The 20,039-nt window shown below is 44.2% G+C and overlaps 1 protein-coding gene across 1 annotated transcript in view; it reads right to left on the bottom strand.

The window, feature by feature from the left end:
- Positions 1-20,039, bottom strand: part of ATP6V1B1 (ATPase H+ transporting V1 subunit B1) — a 177,121-nt gene that overhangs the window by 66,200 nt on the left and 90,882 nt on the right. The window contains 4 exon segments of the mRNA XM_030192550.1: positions 860-937; positions 8,089-8,182; positions 15,543-15,605; positions 15,607-15,642. Of these exon segments, the coding sequence (XP_030048410.1) occupies positions 860-937; positions 8,089-8,182; positions 15,543-15,605; positions 15,607-15,642 (271 nt within the window).

Here is a 20,039-nt window from a genome sequence, read left to right as displayed (position 1 = left end):
ACCACCCCGTGACTCTCTCAGACTCTTCCTCCCTCCTGCATATATTTTTCTCTCCTACTGCTGTCCCCCTCCCTCTCCGATGCTCCTGCAACTTGTTCTTTCCTGTCTGCCGCACACTCATCCACCGCAAACTGCAGCCTTTTCTCTGCTGCCACCATGCTCTGTGGCATCTCATCCCACCCCTGCCACACGTGGCCCTCCAAACTTGCCGCCATGCCTCTCTGTAACTGGAGCCCTCCCTCTCTAGCATCCAACTCCTGCAGCAGGAAACAGGAAGTTTCATCAGAGAAGGGGGGACGCTAGAGTAGGAAGGCTCCGGTTACAGAGAGGAGTGAAGCAGCGTGTGCTTAATGCCACCGTGTGTAAACGGCAAGTTCAGAGGGTGGCGGGCAGAGTGAGATACCAGAGAGCAGGGTAGCAGGAGAGAAAAGGCTGCTGGTGTATGACGGTGGGTAGGAGAGAACAAGCTGCAGGAGCATCAGGGAGGGAGGGGGCAGTGGTAGGAGAGAGCAGCATGACGCAATTAATCGCATTAAAATTATTATAGCAAGTTACAAATTTTAACGCATTAATCACGTTAAAATGCGTTAAATGATCAACCCTAGTGCATAGGCATTAATGCTAAAAATAGAAAATTGCCCATTTTCAGGGCATGGCAGAAAGTGGCCTTAGCACATGGGAAAGACCTGAGTAAGGGCATACTAAGGCCACTGTTTGCCAAAGCTTTATAAAGGGCCCCTAGATGAGTAAAAGTGATATCTATGAAATATTTCAGAATGCAAGTGTTCGTAAAGGCAAAGTTGCTTCCTCAGATATCTAGCAATTTAATCTACAAATGAAATGTACTGATGTTATATACCATTAATATCCAAAAAGTCTTCTGCCATAACTGCGGGGCCTTTGTCAATGGGTTTTCCGGAACCATTAAATACCCGACCTAAAATCAGAATAAAATATTCAGTAAGCTGTGAAACCATTCCAATATAGATGTAGCCCACATCTAGAGAGAAGAGAAACACCAATTATCAAAAAACAGATCCAATCAAAGAAAAATACTTTATAAACCCATATTCATTGGCGCTATAAATAGTTCTAATAACTCAAAATAACAAATATAACATTTCTCATTTCCTTTTAGAAAATTTTCTAATTGAAAAGAGTCCCAAAAAATAAAATCCTTTCCCTGAAAAGTTACAAGACATTTACACAGATATTTAAGGAAAAAGGTTGCCCCACTGGCCAAAACTCTACATTTCAAAGCTAAAAATGCTTTTCTTCTGAGTTGAGTGGCCCTGGAGACATCAGGTTCCATTTTATACAATGACACCTAGGGGTCCTTTTACTAAGCTGCGGTAAAAGGGGGCCTGCACTAGCGTCAGCATATATTTTGGGCAATGAGGCCCCCTTTTACCACAGCAGGTAAAAGGGTGTCTCTTTTTTTTTTTTTAAATGACCGTATGGTAAGTAAACCACTTACCGCATGGCCATTTCAGAGTGGAGCAGTTACTACCACCCATTGAGGTGGCGGTAAGGGCTCCTGCATTAACCCGGCAGTAACAGGGAAGTGCGTGGAACTGCCTGATTACTGCCAAACACCAGTGCTACAAAAATAGAAAATATTCTGTAGCGCCAGAAATGATGCGTGCTGGGCAGTGGCATAGCTACAGGGGGCCTTGGGGGTCTGGGCCCCCCAAATTGGATCCAGGGTCCCTGATTTGGCAGGCGGGGGTCCCCAACCCCTGCCAGTTGAAGTCTTTCTTCAGCGCATACTCAGTTTCACTAAAACCGAGCATGTGCGCGATGCGAGGGGAAGCAGGGCAGGCCATGGGCAGTGAACAGGCTTGGAGAAAGGCTTCAGCCGGCGGGGGTTGGGGAGTCTTGCCAGCCAAGGTATGCAGGGTTGTGGTAGGGAGGCAGGCCAAACTGTGCCCCCCCACTTTGGGCTCTGGATCCCCCATATGTTGAGGTCTGGTTACGCTCCTGGTGCTGGGTGTGGGAACTACCGCCAGGCTGCTGCAGTAGCCTGGCAGTAGTTCCTGTTTGGTGCATGGTAAGCCCACCGTGGGCTTACTGCTGCTTAGTAAAAGGGCTCCCTAGTTACTAATAATTGGGGTTAACAGTAAAATAACATGTCTGAATGATAACTTCCTCCCTTCAGTTTTATTGGATAAAAAAAGCGGGACTGGGGCGTACTTAAGAGATGGGTGTCCTCGGCCGATAATGGAAAAAATAAGGGCGTCCTTGACAAACACTTGGCCGACTGTACTTGGTCCATTTTTTCTTGCGACCAAGCCTCAAAAGGTGCCCAAACTGACCAGATGACCACCAGAGGGAATTGGGGATGACCTCCCCTTACTCCCCCAGTGGTCACCAACCCCCTCCCACCCTAAAAAAAACTATGCACCTGGGAGCTTTTTCTGAAGTCCACTGCAGTGCCCCCTAGGGTGCTTGGTTGGTGTCCTGGCATGTGAGGGGGCCAAGTGCACTACGAATGCTGGCTCCTCCCAAGACCAAATGGCTTGGATTTGGTCGTTTCTGAGATGGGCGTCCTCGGTTTCCATTATAGCCGAAAACCGGGGATGACCATTTCTAAGGACAACCTAAAGATGACCATCTCTAAGGTCGACCTAAATGTTGAGATTTGGGCATCCCCAACCGTATTATCAAAACGAAAGATGGACGCCCATCTTGTTTCCATAATACGGGTTTCCCCGCCCCTTCACGGAGCCATCCTGTGAGGATGGCCCCAGGAAAACTTGGGCACCCCGTTCGATTATGCTCCTGTATGTCTGTCAGTCTCTGTCTCTCCCCCTCAATCTCTCTCTCTATCTATATACAGTGGGGGAAATAAGTATTTGATCCCTTGCTGATTTTGTAAGTTTGCCCACTGACAAAGACATGAGCAGCCCATAATTGAAGGGTAGGTTATTGGTAACAGTGAGAGATAGCACATCACAAATTAAATCCGGAAAATCACATTGTGGAAAGTATATGAATTTATTTGCATTCTGCAGAGGGAAATAAGTATTTGATCCCCCACCAACCAGTAAGAGATCTGGCCCCTACAGACCAAGTAGATGCTCCAAATCAACTCGTTACCTGCATGACAGACAGCTGTCGGCAATGGTCACCTGTATGAAAGACACCTGTCCACAGACTCAGTGAATCAGTCAGACTCTAACCTCTACAAAATGGCCAAGAGCAAGGAGCTGTCTAAGGATGTCAGGGACAAGATCATACACCTGCACAAGGCTGGAATGGGCTACAAAACCATCAGTAAGACGCTAGGCGAGAAGGAGACAACTGTTGGTGCCATAGTAAGAAAATGGAAGAAGTACAAAATGACTGTCAATCGACAAAGATCTGGGGCTCCACGCAAAATCTCACCTCGTGGGGTATCCTTGATCATGAGGAAGGTTAGAAATCAGCCTACAACTACAAGGGGGGAACTTGTCAATGATCTCAAGGCAGCTGGGACCACTGTCACCACGAAAACCATTGGTAACACATTACGACATAACGGATTGCAATCCTGCAGTGCCTGCAAGGTCCCCCTGCTCCGGAAGGCACATGTGACGGCCCGTCTGAAGTTTGCCAGTGAACACCTGGATGATGCCGAGAGTGATTGGGAGAAGGTGCTGTGGTCAGATGAGACAAAAATTGAGCTCTTTGGCATGAACTCAACTCGCCGTGTTTGGAGGAAGAGAAATGCTGCCTATGACCCAAAGAACACCGTCCCCACTGTCAAGCATGGAGGTGGAAATGTTATGTTTTGGGGATGTTTCTCTGCTAAGGGCACAGGACTACTTCACCGCATCAATGGGAGAATGGATGGGGCCATGTACCGTACAATTCTGAGTGACAACCTCCTTCCCTCCGCCAGGGCCTTAAAAATGGGTCGTGGCTGGGTCTTCCAGCACGACAATGACCCAAAACATACAGCCAAGGCAACAAAGGAGTGGCTCAGGAAGAAGCACATTAGGGTCATGGAGTGGCCTAGCCAGTCACCAGACCTTAATCCCATTGAAAACTTATGGAGGGAGCTGAAGCTGCGAGTTGCCAAGCGACAGCCCAGAACTCTTAATGATTTAGAGATGATCTGCAAAGAGGAGTGGACCAAAATTCCTCCTGACATGTGTGCAAACCTCATCATCAACTACAGAAGACGTCTGACCGCTGTGCTTGCCAACAAGGGTTTTGCCACCAAGTATTAGGTCTTGTTTGCCAGAGGGATTAAATACTTATTTCCCTCTGCAGAATGCAAATAAATTCATATACTTTCCACAATGTGATTTTCCGGATTTAATTTGTGATGTGCTATCTCTCACTGTTACCAATAACCTACCCTTCAATTATGGGCTGCTCATGTCTTTGTCAGTGGGCAAACTTACAAAATCAGCAAGGGATCAAATACTTATTTCCCCCACTGTATATATATATATATATATACAGTGCAATCCACTTAAGTGCAAGGGTCTGGGACCAAAGAAATGCATGCAGTTAACCGGAGCATGCACTTAACCGTTGTGACCAAAAGAAGCTTGACATCTTATAAACATATGTACAGTACTGTTTATTATTATACGTAAAGTATACAGTCTCCGTTAACTGACGTTAAGGCTTACTTGAAGTAATCAGTTATAGTCCTCTGTACACTATTGGATCTGTGAGCTCCATAGACTACGTCTGCCAGACGGTAAAAACTGTCATAGCACTGACATCCAGTGGCCTCGAGTTAGGCCCACACGGTGGTGAGACTCTCCAGCACTCTTGCAAAAGTGGCAGGAGGAGGTTGTTGAATTTCGTCAGCATGTGCCTCACTGCTCATTTCATCATCTGTTTCATCATCAGCCGTTGTTGCCTGCGTGTAGGCACATATCTCAACATCAGTGCTGTTGTCCGCCGTTGGTAAATCGTAATCAACAGCTACGTAGCAATGAAACTCCTCTTCGGTAACACCGGCTGGGATGTCAATAACCTGTTCATCTGACGCGTTTGCAACAGCTGCATCTGTTTCGTCCCTCTCCACATCCTTAACAAAGCTTGCCGGCTTGTAGCAGTTCACAATGGTTGCCTGTGTAACATGATTCCAGGCTTCTTTCTGCATATGTAGGGAATCCAACCATGATAGATTACGAGCCAGCTCAACAGCACGTTTATCCTTGCCAGTCTGGTCATCCATAATGCTCATCAGACGACATAGCACAAGAGCCCGATAATGTTGTTTGAAATTGGCTATTATGCCCTGATCCAGGAAGACCACCTTGACGTTAGATAGCCTGACATCATCCCTGTGTGCAGCACAATTATCACAAAGCAACAAAATCTGACGCTTTTGTGCCCGCATTCTAGTGTCTAACTTCTTTATCCATTGCTTCCAAATTTCCCCAGTCATCCATGAATTTGCGTTAGCCTCATATGACACAGGAAGTCGCTTAACTTTCTTGAAGCAACGGGGCTGTTTGTTCTTTCCAGTGACGAGAGGTTTCAACTTTTCACTCCCGTCCATATTTCAGCAAAGGAGGATCGTTAGTCGGTCCTTCGATGTTTTACCTCCAGTAGTTTCGGCATGTTTGAATGCAAGTGTTCCATCAGGAATCGCTCGCCAGTAGAGAGCGTTTTCATCAGCACTGAAAATGTCATGAGGTGCAAACTTGTTCAAGATGGTAGGAAGAACTGAAACAACCCAATTTTCAGCACCAAAGTCATCAGCATCTTGTTTCTCACCATGCTGTTTCTTGAATTTTATGTTGTTCCTCTCCTTACATCTTTCCAACCATCCAACAGTGGCTTTGAATTCAGTTAGTCCAATACTTTCAGCTAGCTGATTAGCTTTCTCCATAAGCAGTGGACGACTGATGGGAAACTGTCTGCTCCTGACTCGAGAAAACCACGTAAGAAGAGCATCTTCTACTTCCTCAGCTTTTCCTGCCTGTTTTTGTTTCCATTGTGGATTTGTATTGTTTTGCCAGTCTTCCAGATGCTGGTCTTTTTGCTTCAAGACATGTGAAATTTGACTGAGATTGACACGATATTCTTTAGCAATAGATGCTTGACTTTGTTTGTTTTCTGTTTTTTTAAGAACTTCTATTCGTTCAGCCAGTGTTAAAGTCTTACAGTTCCGCCGCGACGACAACGACCCCAGTGTACACTCTAACAACATTCTTTCGCTTATTCTGCCTGTGGCAGTTAAAGGGCAGTAAATTTGAAATCTCGTTGGTTGTCACGCGCCAATCGGCTTCCATATTCCGTGCGCGCGCTTATGCGGGGTCTTTCCTGCAGAGGAGTGGTCTTAAACCATGCATATAAGCAAATCTTGCACTTATCAGTGGTGCGCTAAACCGAACTTCGTCCCCATAGAAATTGATGGTGCCGAAAACAGGACTGAAGTACGGCATGCAGTTAAACAGAGCATGCGCTTATCCGACGTGCACTTAAATGGAGTGCACTGTGTGTATATATATATATATATATATATATATAAAACTGTAAAGTGAAAGTCTACTTCTATACCTCTTATTGGGGGAGGGTTATTGCTTAGTATGGGGTCGTCCCCTGTAAATGAATAATTATACTTTGCACAATTTAAATAAAATATATATAAGAATGGCATTAAGAGTCCCATTTTATATAGAATTTAGAGATTAGAATTGGGACATGCTAAGTTCTGGTGGTATTTTATCATTTATCATTTTTATTAGTTTTTTCAATGCACTTAAACAGATACAAATCTGATAAGTAAAATACAGCCATAGAAACAATATTATTACATAACCAATTCATATCCATACCTAATACTGGCTTCATTAGACCTCAATACAATGAGGGGGGTTAGGAATTGGTGAAGACTTAATAAATTTCAGTTTTAACTTGAAGAAAATATGGCACCTTACTTCTCATTTACTGTTTTCTCTCTCTCGTTGTTTTGAGTCTAGAAAAGACTGGAGCTGATCAGGCATATAAAAAACATATTTTAACTGATTTAACCTTACAATACATTTACATGGATATGCCAAGAGGAAGGATCCACCTAATTCTATTGTCTTTAACTTCATTGACAGAAACATTTTCCTTCTTTGTTGAGTAACTTTTGTCATGTCAGGATAGAGCCAAATTTTTTCTCCTCCGAAAACATGGTTCGCTGATTTAAAGTATAATCTCATTATTGAGTTTAAATCTTGCTGAAACACAAAGGAAACTATCAGCGTTGCCCTTTCAGTGACATTGTCCAAAGTCTGTTCCAATATAGCAGTAATATTATCCACATTTATTTCGTTACCATTTCTTTCTCCATCTGCTTTTTTAATTGTATTAGGTATAAAGTAGATTTTGTTTAAGGGTGGGCTGGTGGTATTTTAGAAAAGGATCTGCCAATACAGAGCCTTTCTAAAATATTTGCTGAAAAAATGAATAGCATGGCTCTGGCAGCTTCCATGTGGAGGTGTGACCCACCAAAGCAAAACTGTGCCACTGTAAACTGTGGTAATCCTGCATTGACCAAAGGATATTTTGAACGTGAGTTGTTACTGTTGATTAATGAATGCATTTTTAAGGAAGAAGATTGAGCGTGGCACTGTATTATTCTCACAGTGTTGCTGCTGAGATTTTGGGAGCAAGTTGATAAAGTATGATTAAAATGTTCAGTTGTTTTACTAAGGTGCACAACTCCATCAGGGCCCTAATTAGGCCACTGTTTTCGGGTTACCAAAGCTCTGCAAATGTACCTGGTTCTCTCAAAAATATGTAGAAAAGGCTGAAGAACATTCATTGTAGCTACCCTGTGATCCAGGCGCCTTTCAGGCATAAGGTTGTTCATATTGCTGCATTACAAATAGATTTACACTGCTGTGTCTACTGAAATGTAATGCTAGTTGTTTATTTCCTGGGGAAAAATAAAATGGCAGATGGCAGATAGTATTCTCTGAAACACATTCCACACATCTCTCGGCCGCAAGTCAGATACATCTCATTTAAGAAACAAACCTACCAAGTAGAGTGAAATCTAATTAAATGCACATGTGACCAGTTTAGACCTTGTTGCTATTTTAAACATGCCATTCTCACTAGCTTTCAGTGTGTTAAACGTACCCAGCATGTCCTCGGAAACAGGTGTTCGGAGAATGTCCCCAGTAAACTCACAGGTCGTTTTCTTGGCATCGATCCCAGATGTTCCTTCAAACACCTGCAGAGGAGCCAGAGCAAGAACCAAATTAGTAGCAATTAGCGAGGATTAAAGGCAAATTGGCATGAGACGAGGGTCAGCTTTAGATGACTGCATAGGAGATAACGTTTTTTTAAAAAAGTATATTCTAGAATCTTTTTCTTTTTTTGAAGACAAAAGCATGTAAAAATGTAACTGAAAGAGGAAGAGAAGAAAAACAGAAAGTAGTATATGATGATTAAAATATCCTGATCTTATTTAATAAAAACACATAAGTTAGGCGCGGAAAATGGCAGATAATATAGGGGTCCTTTTACTAAGGTGCGCTAACAGATTTAGTGCACGCTAATGATAATATGCCCATCAAACATAAATGACAAGTGACCGACTCACCCGCAAATGCGCAGTAGAGACTTCCCTCTCTGTCCCGCCCTCACGTCAAGACATGATGACGTCAGAGAGCGGAACAGGAAGGGAAACGGATGCTGCCACAGACGCTGCCGCCTGCCCTGGAGACGAAGCAACATCGCCGGCGCACCAACCTCCACCCCCTCATCCCCGACATCGTCGCCGCCGCTGCCGCTCCCGCCCCCTCCGTACCGGGCCCCCTGCACTGACATGACAGCGCCTCTCACCTCCGTGTGGAAGCGCTGCAGGCAGCAGCAGAGCGATCTGCTGCTGCCTGCAGCGCTTTCACACGGAGGTGAGAGGCACTCTCATGTCAGTGCAGGGGACCCGGCACGTAGGGGGGAGGGAGCGGCGGCGAGGAGGGTAGCTGGACATGGGGGGGAGGGCAGGGGGAGAGAGGAGGGTTGCTGGACATGGGGAGAGAGCAGGGCAGACAGGAGGGTTGCTGGACATGGGGGGAGGGCAGGGGAGAGAGCAGGGGGGAAGGCCAAGGGAAAGAGAAGGGTTGCTGAATATGGGGGGAGGGCAGGGGCGAGAAGAGGGTCGGTGGATGGGGTGAGGCCAGGGGAGACAGGAGGGCTACTGGACATGGGGGGGAGGGGCAGGGGAGAAAGCAGGGTTGCTGGACATGGATCGATGGAGGAGAGGGGAGGGCAGGGCAGGGGAGAGAGGAGGGTTGCTGGACATGGGGGAGGGCATTGGAGAGCAGGGTTGGTGGACCGGGGGGGGGGAGGCCAAGGGAAAGAGGAGGGTTGCTGGATATGGGGGGAGGGCAGGGGAGAGAGGATGATTGGTGGACGGGGGGAGGCCAGGGGATACAGGAGGGCTGCTGGACATGGGGAGGGAGGCCAGGGGAGCGAGGAGGTTTGCTGGACATGGATGGATGGAGGTGAGAATTATTACATTTTGCAAAACACAAATCTCGCCCGTTTTAACTGGCTTAACGGCTAGTAGGAATATAATGGGCATCTCATCATTTAGCATGCACTAAATCCATTAGCACAACTTAGTAAAAGGACCCCATAGTTAAGAGCCAAAATGGGAGCAAAACAGCAGTTAGCCACAAAAGTGAAAGTAGGCACATTCTATAACTGTTGTTGTTGTTGTTTTGGGGGTTTTTTTTTAAAAACTTTTTATTTATTTGAATAATTACAACAAAGAAGAGAACAATCTTTGTCAGAAAATAATGTGTTGCCTAATTATACATAACAAATGTAAAGGAAATAAAACAAAAAGCATATGATAACAATTGACAATGCAAAACAAGTCCCCAAAATTAGAGAGCGATCCCAGAAAAAAAAGAGGGGGAGATGATTACCTAATTGCAAACATTACTACAACCTAAATACAAGCAAAATAGGAACAGGTGGATCAATAAAGAATTTTAACTGATGTCTATTAGATACTGATCATTTATCATCCAGAGGGGTGAACAGAAGCATTCTTCTTTGAATCTATAAATGATCTTAAGTGTTTCGGATCCCAGAAAACATATGTATGTGTCTCAAATTTTATAATACATTTAACAGGAAAACAATGGGTGCCTAATTGTTCTTGCATGTAAGGGGGTGTTCACCTGGGAAGGGCATGGGTGGGGCCAGTGGCATCCACCAACCTCTGCCGGACTGCTGGGTCCAAGTCAGAGACACGCAGCCATGAGAATCTGCACATCACTATACTCTGGGCAGAGATCCTAGAGGCCACATCAAAAGTGTCATAGGCACTACAACATGCCTTCTGCTGTTTGACCAGCTGGCGAACAGATTCGGCCTGCTCCGGTGGGAGATATGTCTGCCAAATCAGACATACTGTGTACTATAAAACACAAGTATAGGTTCGTGTAGAGCTGGTATGATTGGATACAGGAGATGAGCATGGAGGCCTGATACATCTTCTGCCAAAGTGAATCCAGGGTTCTAGCTTCACTGCCAAGTGGCACCAAAGCATAGTCCTTAGAACTCCTGGCCCTTTTGAGTGTGGATTCCACCACCAGGGAATGATGAGGCAACTGGGGCCTATCAAACCTACGGGAATACTGAATCCAGTACATGATTTCAATCTTCTTGGGGAGGACAGGGACCAATAGAGGGGACTCCCAGTTCTTTACTTGAATGCCCTGTAAGATCTCGTGAAGTGGGACCATCACAGCCTCTCTAGGAGGTCGAAGTCCAGGACCTCAAACATCTTAGCCCGGGGCTTGTCCTCCACTTCCTTTGGGGCAGCTGCCATCTCCTTCACAAAAGATGGAAAGGAAAGGCTCTCAGGTGGAGACTTCCTCCTTTCCTGTGGAGGGGAGGGATCAGATGGGATGCCATAGGACTCCTCCTCCAAGAAGTACCGGGGATCGTATTCTGAGTCCCATGAGCGCTCCTTGTTGGTGTCAGCCAAGAACTCCTCATGGGAAAGCTGAGACTGAGCCTGCCTTAACAAAGAGATACCATGATCCCGAGAGGGGCATTGAGGTGTTGGCTCCAGCCTTGACTATAGTGAAGCTTCCTCTGCTGATGTCGACGGTGTGCCAACACAGGTGGACGTCGACACTGAGACTGCAAGCTTCATTAACGTCGAAAACCTCATCTCAGGCTGGTGGCCATGCAGGACTAAAGCAAGTGGCATGGCTGATGCAAGCACCCCAGACACTGATGCACTTTGCATGAACCCCTCCAAAAGCTCTGGGAGCAAGACCCAGAATCACTCATAGAGGGCTGGCATCAGCATTGGGGTGCCAGTGTAGAAGCAGGCTGCTGACTCTGCGGGATCAAAGCAGATTCCTGGTCCTGGCTGTCTGGAGACCCACGCATTGGTACCTCCTGTGTGGAGGGGGAGCAATCCGCACAGCAGCAACAAACTTCTGGGACCAGGGAAACCTTTGTGCCCCAGAGCTCCTGGCATGAGGGGGATCATTGCCAATGCTTCCTCCAATGCCTGGCATCAACAGTCCTCGGTACCGAAGAGGATGACATTGAATTCTCACATTGCCGATCGGTCCCGGGGTACCTGAATAGCAGTCAGCATCAAGGCAGACGGAGACCTACTCAATGCATGGTCGCTCACAGTGTGCAAGGGTCTCGTAGCCATATGGACCGACGCACCCGATATTGATGCAACACCCGATGCCGATGTTGACACCAAAAACACCGATGCCGACACCGACATCAAGGCTTCGGACCTGGCTCCTAAAATCTTTTCTCTCTGAGCCTCTCTGGCCAACTGTGTTCTTTTCTTCAAACAAAGATAGAGAAAACAGTTAACAGGAGTATGATCAGGCCCCAAACACTGCAGACACCAAGAATGGGTCTTTGCCAGAGATGGTCCTATTGCATTGACTGCAGTGCTTGAAGAAAGGAAAAAACTGCCATGGCCAAATCAAATAACTCAATGGTGCAAAAAAAAGGGCAAAGCACCAGAAAAAAAAGGAAGAAAGCAAAAACGTGATTGGAGCTGAGGCCTAAACATGGCCTAGCACAGTGATGGGCAACCTTTTGAGCTTGGTGTGTCAAAATTCACCAAAAAACACAAGCATAACTCGGGTGGTGTGTCACTTCAAGAAAAATCACTGCTACTAGGACCGCCCCCGGGCCCCCCCTACCCGAGATCACTGCCACCCGAGGTCGCCGGCCCCCCCCTCCACCCGCTAACGGGCCCGGAACTAACCTTAAAGCCTCCTTTCACGTTGCAGCAAGCAGCAGCAGGGCAGACCTCTCCTCCTTCCTTCTGTGCTCCGCCCTCGCGGACGTTACGTCAGGCGGGTCAGGACACGGAAGGAAGGAGTGGCCTGCCCTGCTGCTGCTTGCTGCAACGTGAAAGGAGGCTTTAAGGTTAGTTTCCGGGAGCGAGGAGGGAGGGCGGACCACACTGCGGCGGTGCCGCGTGTCATCGAAAATGGCTACGCGTGTCAGTGCTGACACGCGTGTCATAGGTTCGCCATCAGGGGCCTAGCAATTGCAGTAAAAGAAAGAAAACTTTAAAAAGAGGAAAAAAATAATCTAAGAAGATACGGGGAAAGAATTACATAGAGAAAATCCGAAGAGAGGTATAAAAATAACAAAAGGAAAAAAGAACGAAGGCCCAACCAGCTGTGAGGAGAGAGAAAAAAGCGTCTGCTCCTCACCACAGAAAAAATAGAACTACTGATCTCGCGCTCTCATGACAGATGCGAAGGCACTCTACATGTGTGGTGGAACATGTCTCAAAGACCTGTTTAAAGCTTGTTACAAGCTCCGGACCGGCATGTAAGAATTATAGGCCTGCTTGTCCTCAGAGAAAATATTTTTCTGCATTACACTCTACTTAAAAAACTTTTTGAAAAAAATTATTAGAACGACAGAAGGGAGGTTAATATGCCTGTAAGGGTGCTCAAGTGGTCTATGAGGACATTTGCTTGTCAAAAAGATCCCAGACCGAGTTTTCTGAGGCTTTTTCCTCCCTTTCCGTTGTTTTTTAAGAGGATATTTTTATTGAGAATATGTCCTGTTTATCGCTATCAATGCCAAGAATATACTTTGAATACTTTTTGTTGATAATTTTCAATTGAGTGGATGATTTTGTATTGGGATGCAGCAAATGCTATTCCCACAGCACTCCCAACCCCCGGCCAACCCATGAAGTGAAGTCTTCACCTGGGAATTAAATGGGATCTCTCTTCACCTGGGAATTAAATGGGATCTCAATACAGCAATACGTAGAATTGTTGTTGAGTCACTGGGCACATGAAGGTTTTAAAATTCTGTTTTAATTTTGAAAAAAAGGTAAGAAAACTGTACACAAGAAAAAAACATTTTTTATAGTAATGACACTGTTATCTGATTCCATGCAATTGTGCCCCCCCCCTCCATCATCACAAGGTTTATCGTTTATTGTTTATTCAGTTTGCTATACCATTACTTATATTCAAACAATAAATGACATAAAACAAATTATTAAACTAAAATGAAAAATATTCCATATGTTCCCCTTGTGATGGATAGAGTGCTGGCAGGTAAAGTGCCACGTGCCCAACACCTGTTAACAGTACACATTGAGAGGAATTTTCTAGCTACTCCCTGTATAGAAACCAGTGGGGGAGTTAGATGAGTTAATAAAAGAGAAAGATTCTAGAAGAAAAACAGGTTTTTTTTTCCTCCCTGAAGAGCCCAGAAGAGATAGTCAAGCCATAAACCAGTAAGACCTGTGGTGCTGTCTCAGGCCCAGTATTCAGGACACAAGATGAGGAGATGTGTAAAGGTTTTGCCTACTTCAACTGTAAGAATGCTGAGGGGAAGATTGCATAGAGCCTATGACTGTTTAAGAGAACTGGGGCAGAGGTTGAGGACTGATAGACAAATGTGTTTTTCTGATTAGCTGGGGATAGCTAGGGGAGAGGACTTGCAGCCAGGGATGTTTGCTGATGGGCCTATGACCGCTGGAAGTTCTGGGGAACAGAATGTCCAGCAATATCGTGTCAAGAGAATTTGTGACTTGTTTTCCATATAGGTATATCCTGTGTTTAACGAGCCCACAATTGTGAGAGCATGTGAAGTGTCATTCCAGATCCCTGATAAAGGAGAGTCTGAGAGAGAAGAACTAATATGCAAACCACTTTGGTCATACCACAGAAAGATGGCATATCAAGAATTTAATAATAATAATAAATATGCCTGATATTCAAAGCGATTTAAGCAGGCAGGAGGGGCTCCTGCCTGCTTAAATTGCTTGGAGCCATCCAACTACTGATATTCATCAGCACTTAACTTGGCAGTGTCGCTGAAAATCGGCTCTGACCAGCCATGTCGAAAGTGGAGAGATCAGGGGTGGTACAGGGGGAGGTGTTGGAGAGAAGTCAGCAGTTATGCCCCCACTGCCCCAACTACACCACCAGGGATCTGAGGTAGGCTTGGGGGGCCTATCAAGACAGGGGGAGGGGGTTGGGAGGACATTCTGAGAGGACATTATGAGGAGGTGGGAGCAGAGTTCTTGATGTCACAACGTGGGGGAAGGGGAAAGGAAGGAGGAGGCTCTTTTGGGGGGCCACGAGGGGGCCAAAGAGCAGTTACAAAGTTAGGTGGATGATTGCTGATATTCAGCTGGGGCCTGCATAACTGTCTTTTGTTGGCCCTGGCTGAATATCAGCCAATCCCCGCATAAGCTTTGTGGTGTTAGCAGCCCCGGGTATTAAGTGCCGGAGCCTGCACATGCCATGTAACCAGTTCTTCCTACTCAGTGCCATAGGTTTTTTTTCTACCGTCTTCCTATCATCACATGCCTATATAGCTCTCAAAAGTATTGTTTCTCTCTATAGCACCTCCTGATGTATATTGAAAACAGATGTTAGAAATCTCTTCCTTCACTTAAAAGAAGCTTTTTTCCAATTTCTTTGCTACAAACACAAAATAAACCCTAATCTAGTAAGATGAATATAAGAGTTTACATATGTTGAAAGTCTGTCCAAAAGCTGGGACTATTCACTATTAAACAAGACGACTGAAGGGAAATGAATAGCAGGATACTAAATGTCAATGAAGTTTCTGGCCCACAAGCAACAAACAAAAATGGATCTATCTCTTAAGGTTAGGGGAGACAGATTTCACCATGTTCAGGGGAAAGGAGCCTGTATAGAAGGAATGGTGAGATTATGGAGCATTTTGCTAGAAATTTGGAGGAGATGGGATCATTTGGCATACAGCGTGAGGTTGTATGTAACTACAGGTTAGGCTCTCGAAAGACCTTGTCCTGGGACCTAACAGACAGGCACATAGGGAGTGAAGAAGGAATTGCAATTTCACTATGCAGCAAAACTGGCTACAGCAGCCTCTGGATCACAAGGGTTGAGAGCTGTTAAGAAATTACACAAAACTTGGACTTGATGATCTTTGATCTCTTCAGCACAACCAGCTATTTTGCCTGTTTTTAACAATTCAGATTCAGGGTGTATTTCTTTCTGGTGGGTCCTGCCTAGTCCCAATGCTGTATCCCCAGATTTCTCTGCTATGCTTACCTGGATGATAGCTTTATGTCCTACCACTTCCAGAACCTGACCACTTCTGATTGTGCCATCTGGGTAGAGTGAAGTTCACGATTTCTGCATACTTGGCAAACTATACACAACAGAAAAACAAGGACAGTCTATTACCTTCTTAAAGCCATAGATATGTTCTTATTCGTTTGATTCCGAGATAGACATAAAGATGTAGATATAGATGGAAGATTGCATGAGGCCACGTTTTTAGAAGAGTTGAAGAAGGTGTCTAGAAAGACTTTGCAGAAAAATCAAAGCTTTAGAAAAAAAGGAGATTTCGGTACATTGTAAACAGGAATTGCAGTAATTCAGTTATATAAAAAGCTGAAAACCTTACTAAAGAACTTTTCCATGTTGTAAAATGTCGTTAGAATTAGAACATCAGTATTGTGCAGGATTGGGAGGTAGGGGATGGTCTTGCAGAGATGCAGGATTATGAGTGTTTCAGTGAATATGATAAGAATAAAATAAAGAACATCCTGGAAATGACACTGGAAACATTTAATCCGCTTTTGCCAGGTGAGTTGCAATTTCATGTGAATAAAACTAGACCGATGGCTTGTAAACTAGATCCATGCCATGCTGAAGTAATAAAGTGGTTTGAATCAGATGTGTTGGTACTCCTGGGAGATATAACTCTGATATAACAAAATTTCTGCATAAAACTACATAAGTACATAAGTGTTGCCATACTGGGACAGACCGAAGGTCCATCAAGCCCAGTATCCTGTTTCCAACAGTGGCCAATCCAGGTCACAAGTACATGGCAGGATTCCAGAACAGTAAAACAGATTGTATGATGCTTATTGTAGAAATAAGCAGTGGATTTTCCCCAAGTCCATCTTAATAATGACTTATGGAATTTTCTTGTAGGAAATTATCCAAACTTTTTTAAAAACCTTCTAAGCTAACTGCTTTTACCACATTCTCTGGCAACGAATTTCAGAGTTTAATTACATGTTGAGTGAAGAAATATTTTCTCTGATTCGTTCCAAATTTAGTACTTTGTAGCTTCAATTTTGTGCCCCCTAGTCCTAGTATTCACTGATAACTTCCAATCACACTATTCCCCAAATTCTATATATGGTGCTCAAAACTGTTGTGCACAAATTTGGGCATGTGCCCTATTTGCACACACAATTTAAGTGGACCAACAAGCCAATTATTGCAATAATGGGTGCTAATAATCAATTATTGAAGCTAATTGGCATTAATTAGAATTTACACACATATTTTTAGTCACAGGGATTACGCAGTCATGGGAGGTTCATGGACAGACCAGGGGCATTCCTACAATTTATGCGCGGGGGATCTGCACTTAATTTAGGCACAAGGGTTAACACCAGGGTTTACTTGGTGTAAATCCTCACATCTAAATGCCTAGATGATCAAAAGCCCTGCGCAGTTCCAAAGGGAACTCTAAAAATAGTACTGGAACAGTGCAGGGCTTTACTGCCCCTATGATCAAAGATAATATCATTCAAATTTAAGCACACTATTATCTCTGATCATAGGGTAAAAGTGTGGGAGGATTGTGCCTGAGTGCATCTTCCCGCACTTGTTTGAAAGGTCCAGGCTGTCTAAATCCCGAACCTTCAAGACACAGACTGATAAACACGTGCTGCACTGTATACCCGATGTGATATGTATGAAGAAAGGCTTATGAGGTTAGGCCTCATAACTTGGAAAAGAGATGGCTGAGGGGGGATATGGTAGAGGTCTACAAAATCCTGAATGGTGTTGAACGGGTAAACGTGAATAGTTTATTCAGCTCTGGAATTTATTACTAGAGGATATGGTAACAGCGGTGAGCATATATGGGTTTAAAAAAAGGTTTGGACAAGTTCCTGGAGGAAAAGTCCATAGTCTGCTATTGAGATAAACATGGGGAAGCCACTGCTTACCTGGGAATTGGTAGCATGGAATGTCACTGCTATTTGGGTTTCTGCCAGGTGACTTGGATTAGCCACTGCTGGAAGCAGGACACTGGACTAGATGTACCATCGTTCTGACCAGGTATGGTTATTCTTATGTTCTTATGTAGGTGTGGATCATAGATATGGTAATACCAGGAGACAGCCATGTTGAAGGTAAATAGTTGGAGAAGATCATGATATATCAAGACTTGAAAACTGAAGCTGAGTGACTCTGGCAAAAACCTGCAGCTGTGGTCCCTGCAGTAAGTGGTGTCCTTGGAGCAATACTAAAAGACCTGGAACAGCATCTGAACACACTGAGCATTGACAAAATCACTGTCAACTACAAAAGGTTGTGCTGCTTGGAACTGCCCACAGACATACCTCTTGGGAAGGACTCAATATTAGAGTTCCAAATCCCAGTCAAATGCATCTGGCAGGCTGTGCGAAAGCATGATAATAATAATAAGAATAATAAATGAATGCATATATCCTCTCTCTCTCCTATGTTTATTTTTTTTTCCTTTTAATATAACATTTGAAATTTATGAAAACATCCCACACACAAGTCATGGTGTGTGAACTAAATGTTTGTAATGCATTGAGCTCCCTCTGGTGGAAAAAGATGAAACTAGCAGCTGGGAACTGATCATATCTGTTCTCCTACAAGTGGTAGAAGATTCATTTTTATTGGACTAACATAGCTACACTTGTGATTAGCTTTCATCAGGTCAGTGTAGAGCAAGGATCAATCCTGATCAGATGAAAGGAAAGCTAGCCACAGATAACCCATACAACAGTATCACCTACAGTTTTTTTTTAATTTATTTCTACATATCTAAGCTGTCTAACCTTGCAGCACACTTCTTTTCTCCCCTATGGAAAGGAATGGTGTGACATATGAGTGCGGCCCATAAACTGAATGCTTTCAAGGTGAGCAGTACAGGAATGAGCCCAATATTTGTATTTGTGCGACACCTTTCATCCACACAGGACCAACAACACAATTTCTTTTATTAATACTTTAGAAGTGTGTATGCAGCTTTCTTTGAAGTTGATGGCATTGCAGCATAGTTACAGCAATAAAATTTCTTGGCAGTCTTTAAGGAAAGAAAAGACAGGGGCCCATTGTATTTTCTTGCTATCACTACTGCAACAGCTGGATAAAACCAACCCAAAGGCAGGAGAATGACTTCCTCAGCAGAACACACAGTAGCAGCCTGCAGTTGAGGAGATCCAAGACTTCTCTGAATTTTAACACTCTTACCAGCAAGCCATAGCATATTTGGTCAGAAAGGACAGATATTTCTGTGGTTAAAGGGAGCTATTATAATATGTTTAAGGCTCAGGGTACCTATCGTGGTTCACATTAGGAGGATGGCACAGAAAGCTCCCTCTTTTAAACATATAGAACTAAAGGTTATGAAATCACAATGCATCCTTCCTGTAATTTTAACATCATAACAGAGCAAAACAAATAAAAGATAACTGGAGAAGTGAGTAGAATTTTGCATCCTTTAAAACCAAGGAACATCTGGAAACAAAGAATGACTGGAAAAACTACTGTAACCCAGCTCTCACCAACCAGCTGAGTTCCCACTCTGATACCGACTCCGGTCACCACAAACAGAAATTCTTTCTTTTCTCCTACTCACACTCTCCACACTGTTTATTTTATTTGTTGCATTTGTATCCCACATTTTCCCACCTATTTGCAGGCTCAATGTGGCTTACATAGTACCAGAGAGGCGTTTGCCGACTCAGGTATGAACAAATACAAAGTGATGTAGTGGTAAAATAAGGTTCATGTGGAGCAGACACATTAGGGAATCGTAGATATAATAACTCTTCTTCTCTACGATTCCCTAATGTGTCTGTACACACGAACCTTATTCTACCACAACATTACTGTAGTTGTTCATACTGGAATTGGTGAACGCCTTTACGGTACTAAGTAAACCACATTGAGCCTACAAATAGGTGGGGAAATGTGGGATACAAATAAATAAATAGATAGATAAATAAATAAATAAATAAATAATCTGTTATTGAGATAGACATGGGAGAAGCCACGGCCTGCCCCAGAATTGGTAGCATAGAATGTTGCTACCAATTTGCATTTCTGCCAGGTACTTGTGACCTGGATTGGCCACTGTTGGAACTGGATACTACGGGGCTAGATGGACCATTGGTCAGACCCAGTATGGCCTATTCTTATGTTCTTCTGTTCTTGAGCTACGCCTACTACTGGAAAAAATGCAAGCTAAATGCAAATGAATAACAATAAAACACACACTGGAAAAATATTGAGGAAGGCAGACCAGGTTTTAGGATAAAACGTCCCTGCAATTGCCCCCTCCTCCTCCAAAATATACAAACATATACAAAACAGGGACCAGAAAACAATAAGGCATACAGGCCATAAAAGCAAAGTAAGTAATGCAAAAGTATCAGACTTGCTCAAAATATTTATAATCTCCTCTGAGGTGTGCTTTTCTCCTCTATTCTATAGTGCTCTTCCACTGGCAGACAGGTTTTCAACTTTCTGTGCTCCTTAATA

Source organism: Microcaecilia unicolor, chromosome 2, assembly GCF_901765095.1.
Source record: "Microcaecilia unicolor chromosome 2, aMicUni1.1, whole genome shotgun sequence".
Lineage (NCBI taxonomy): Eukaryota > Metazoa > Chordata > Amphibia > Gymnophiona > Siphonopidae > Microcaecilia > Microcaecilia unicolor.
Note: the sequence above shows the minus strand (reverse complement) of the source record. Positions and strands in the feature narration are given on the sequence as shown.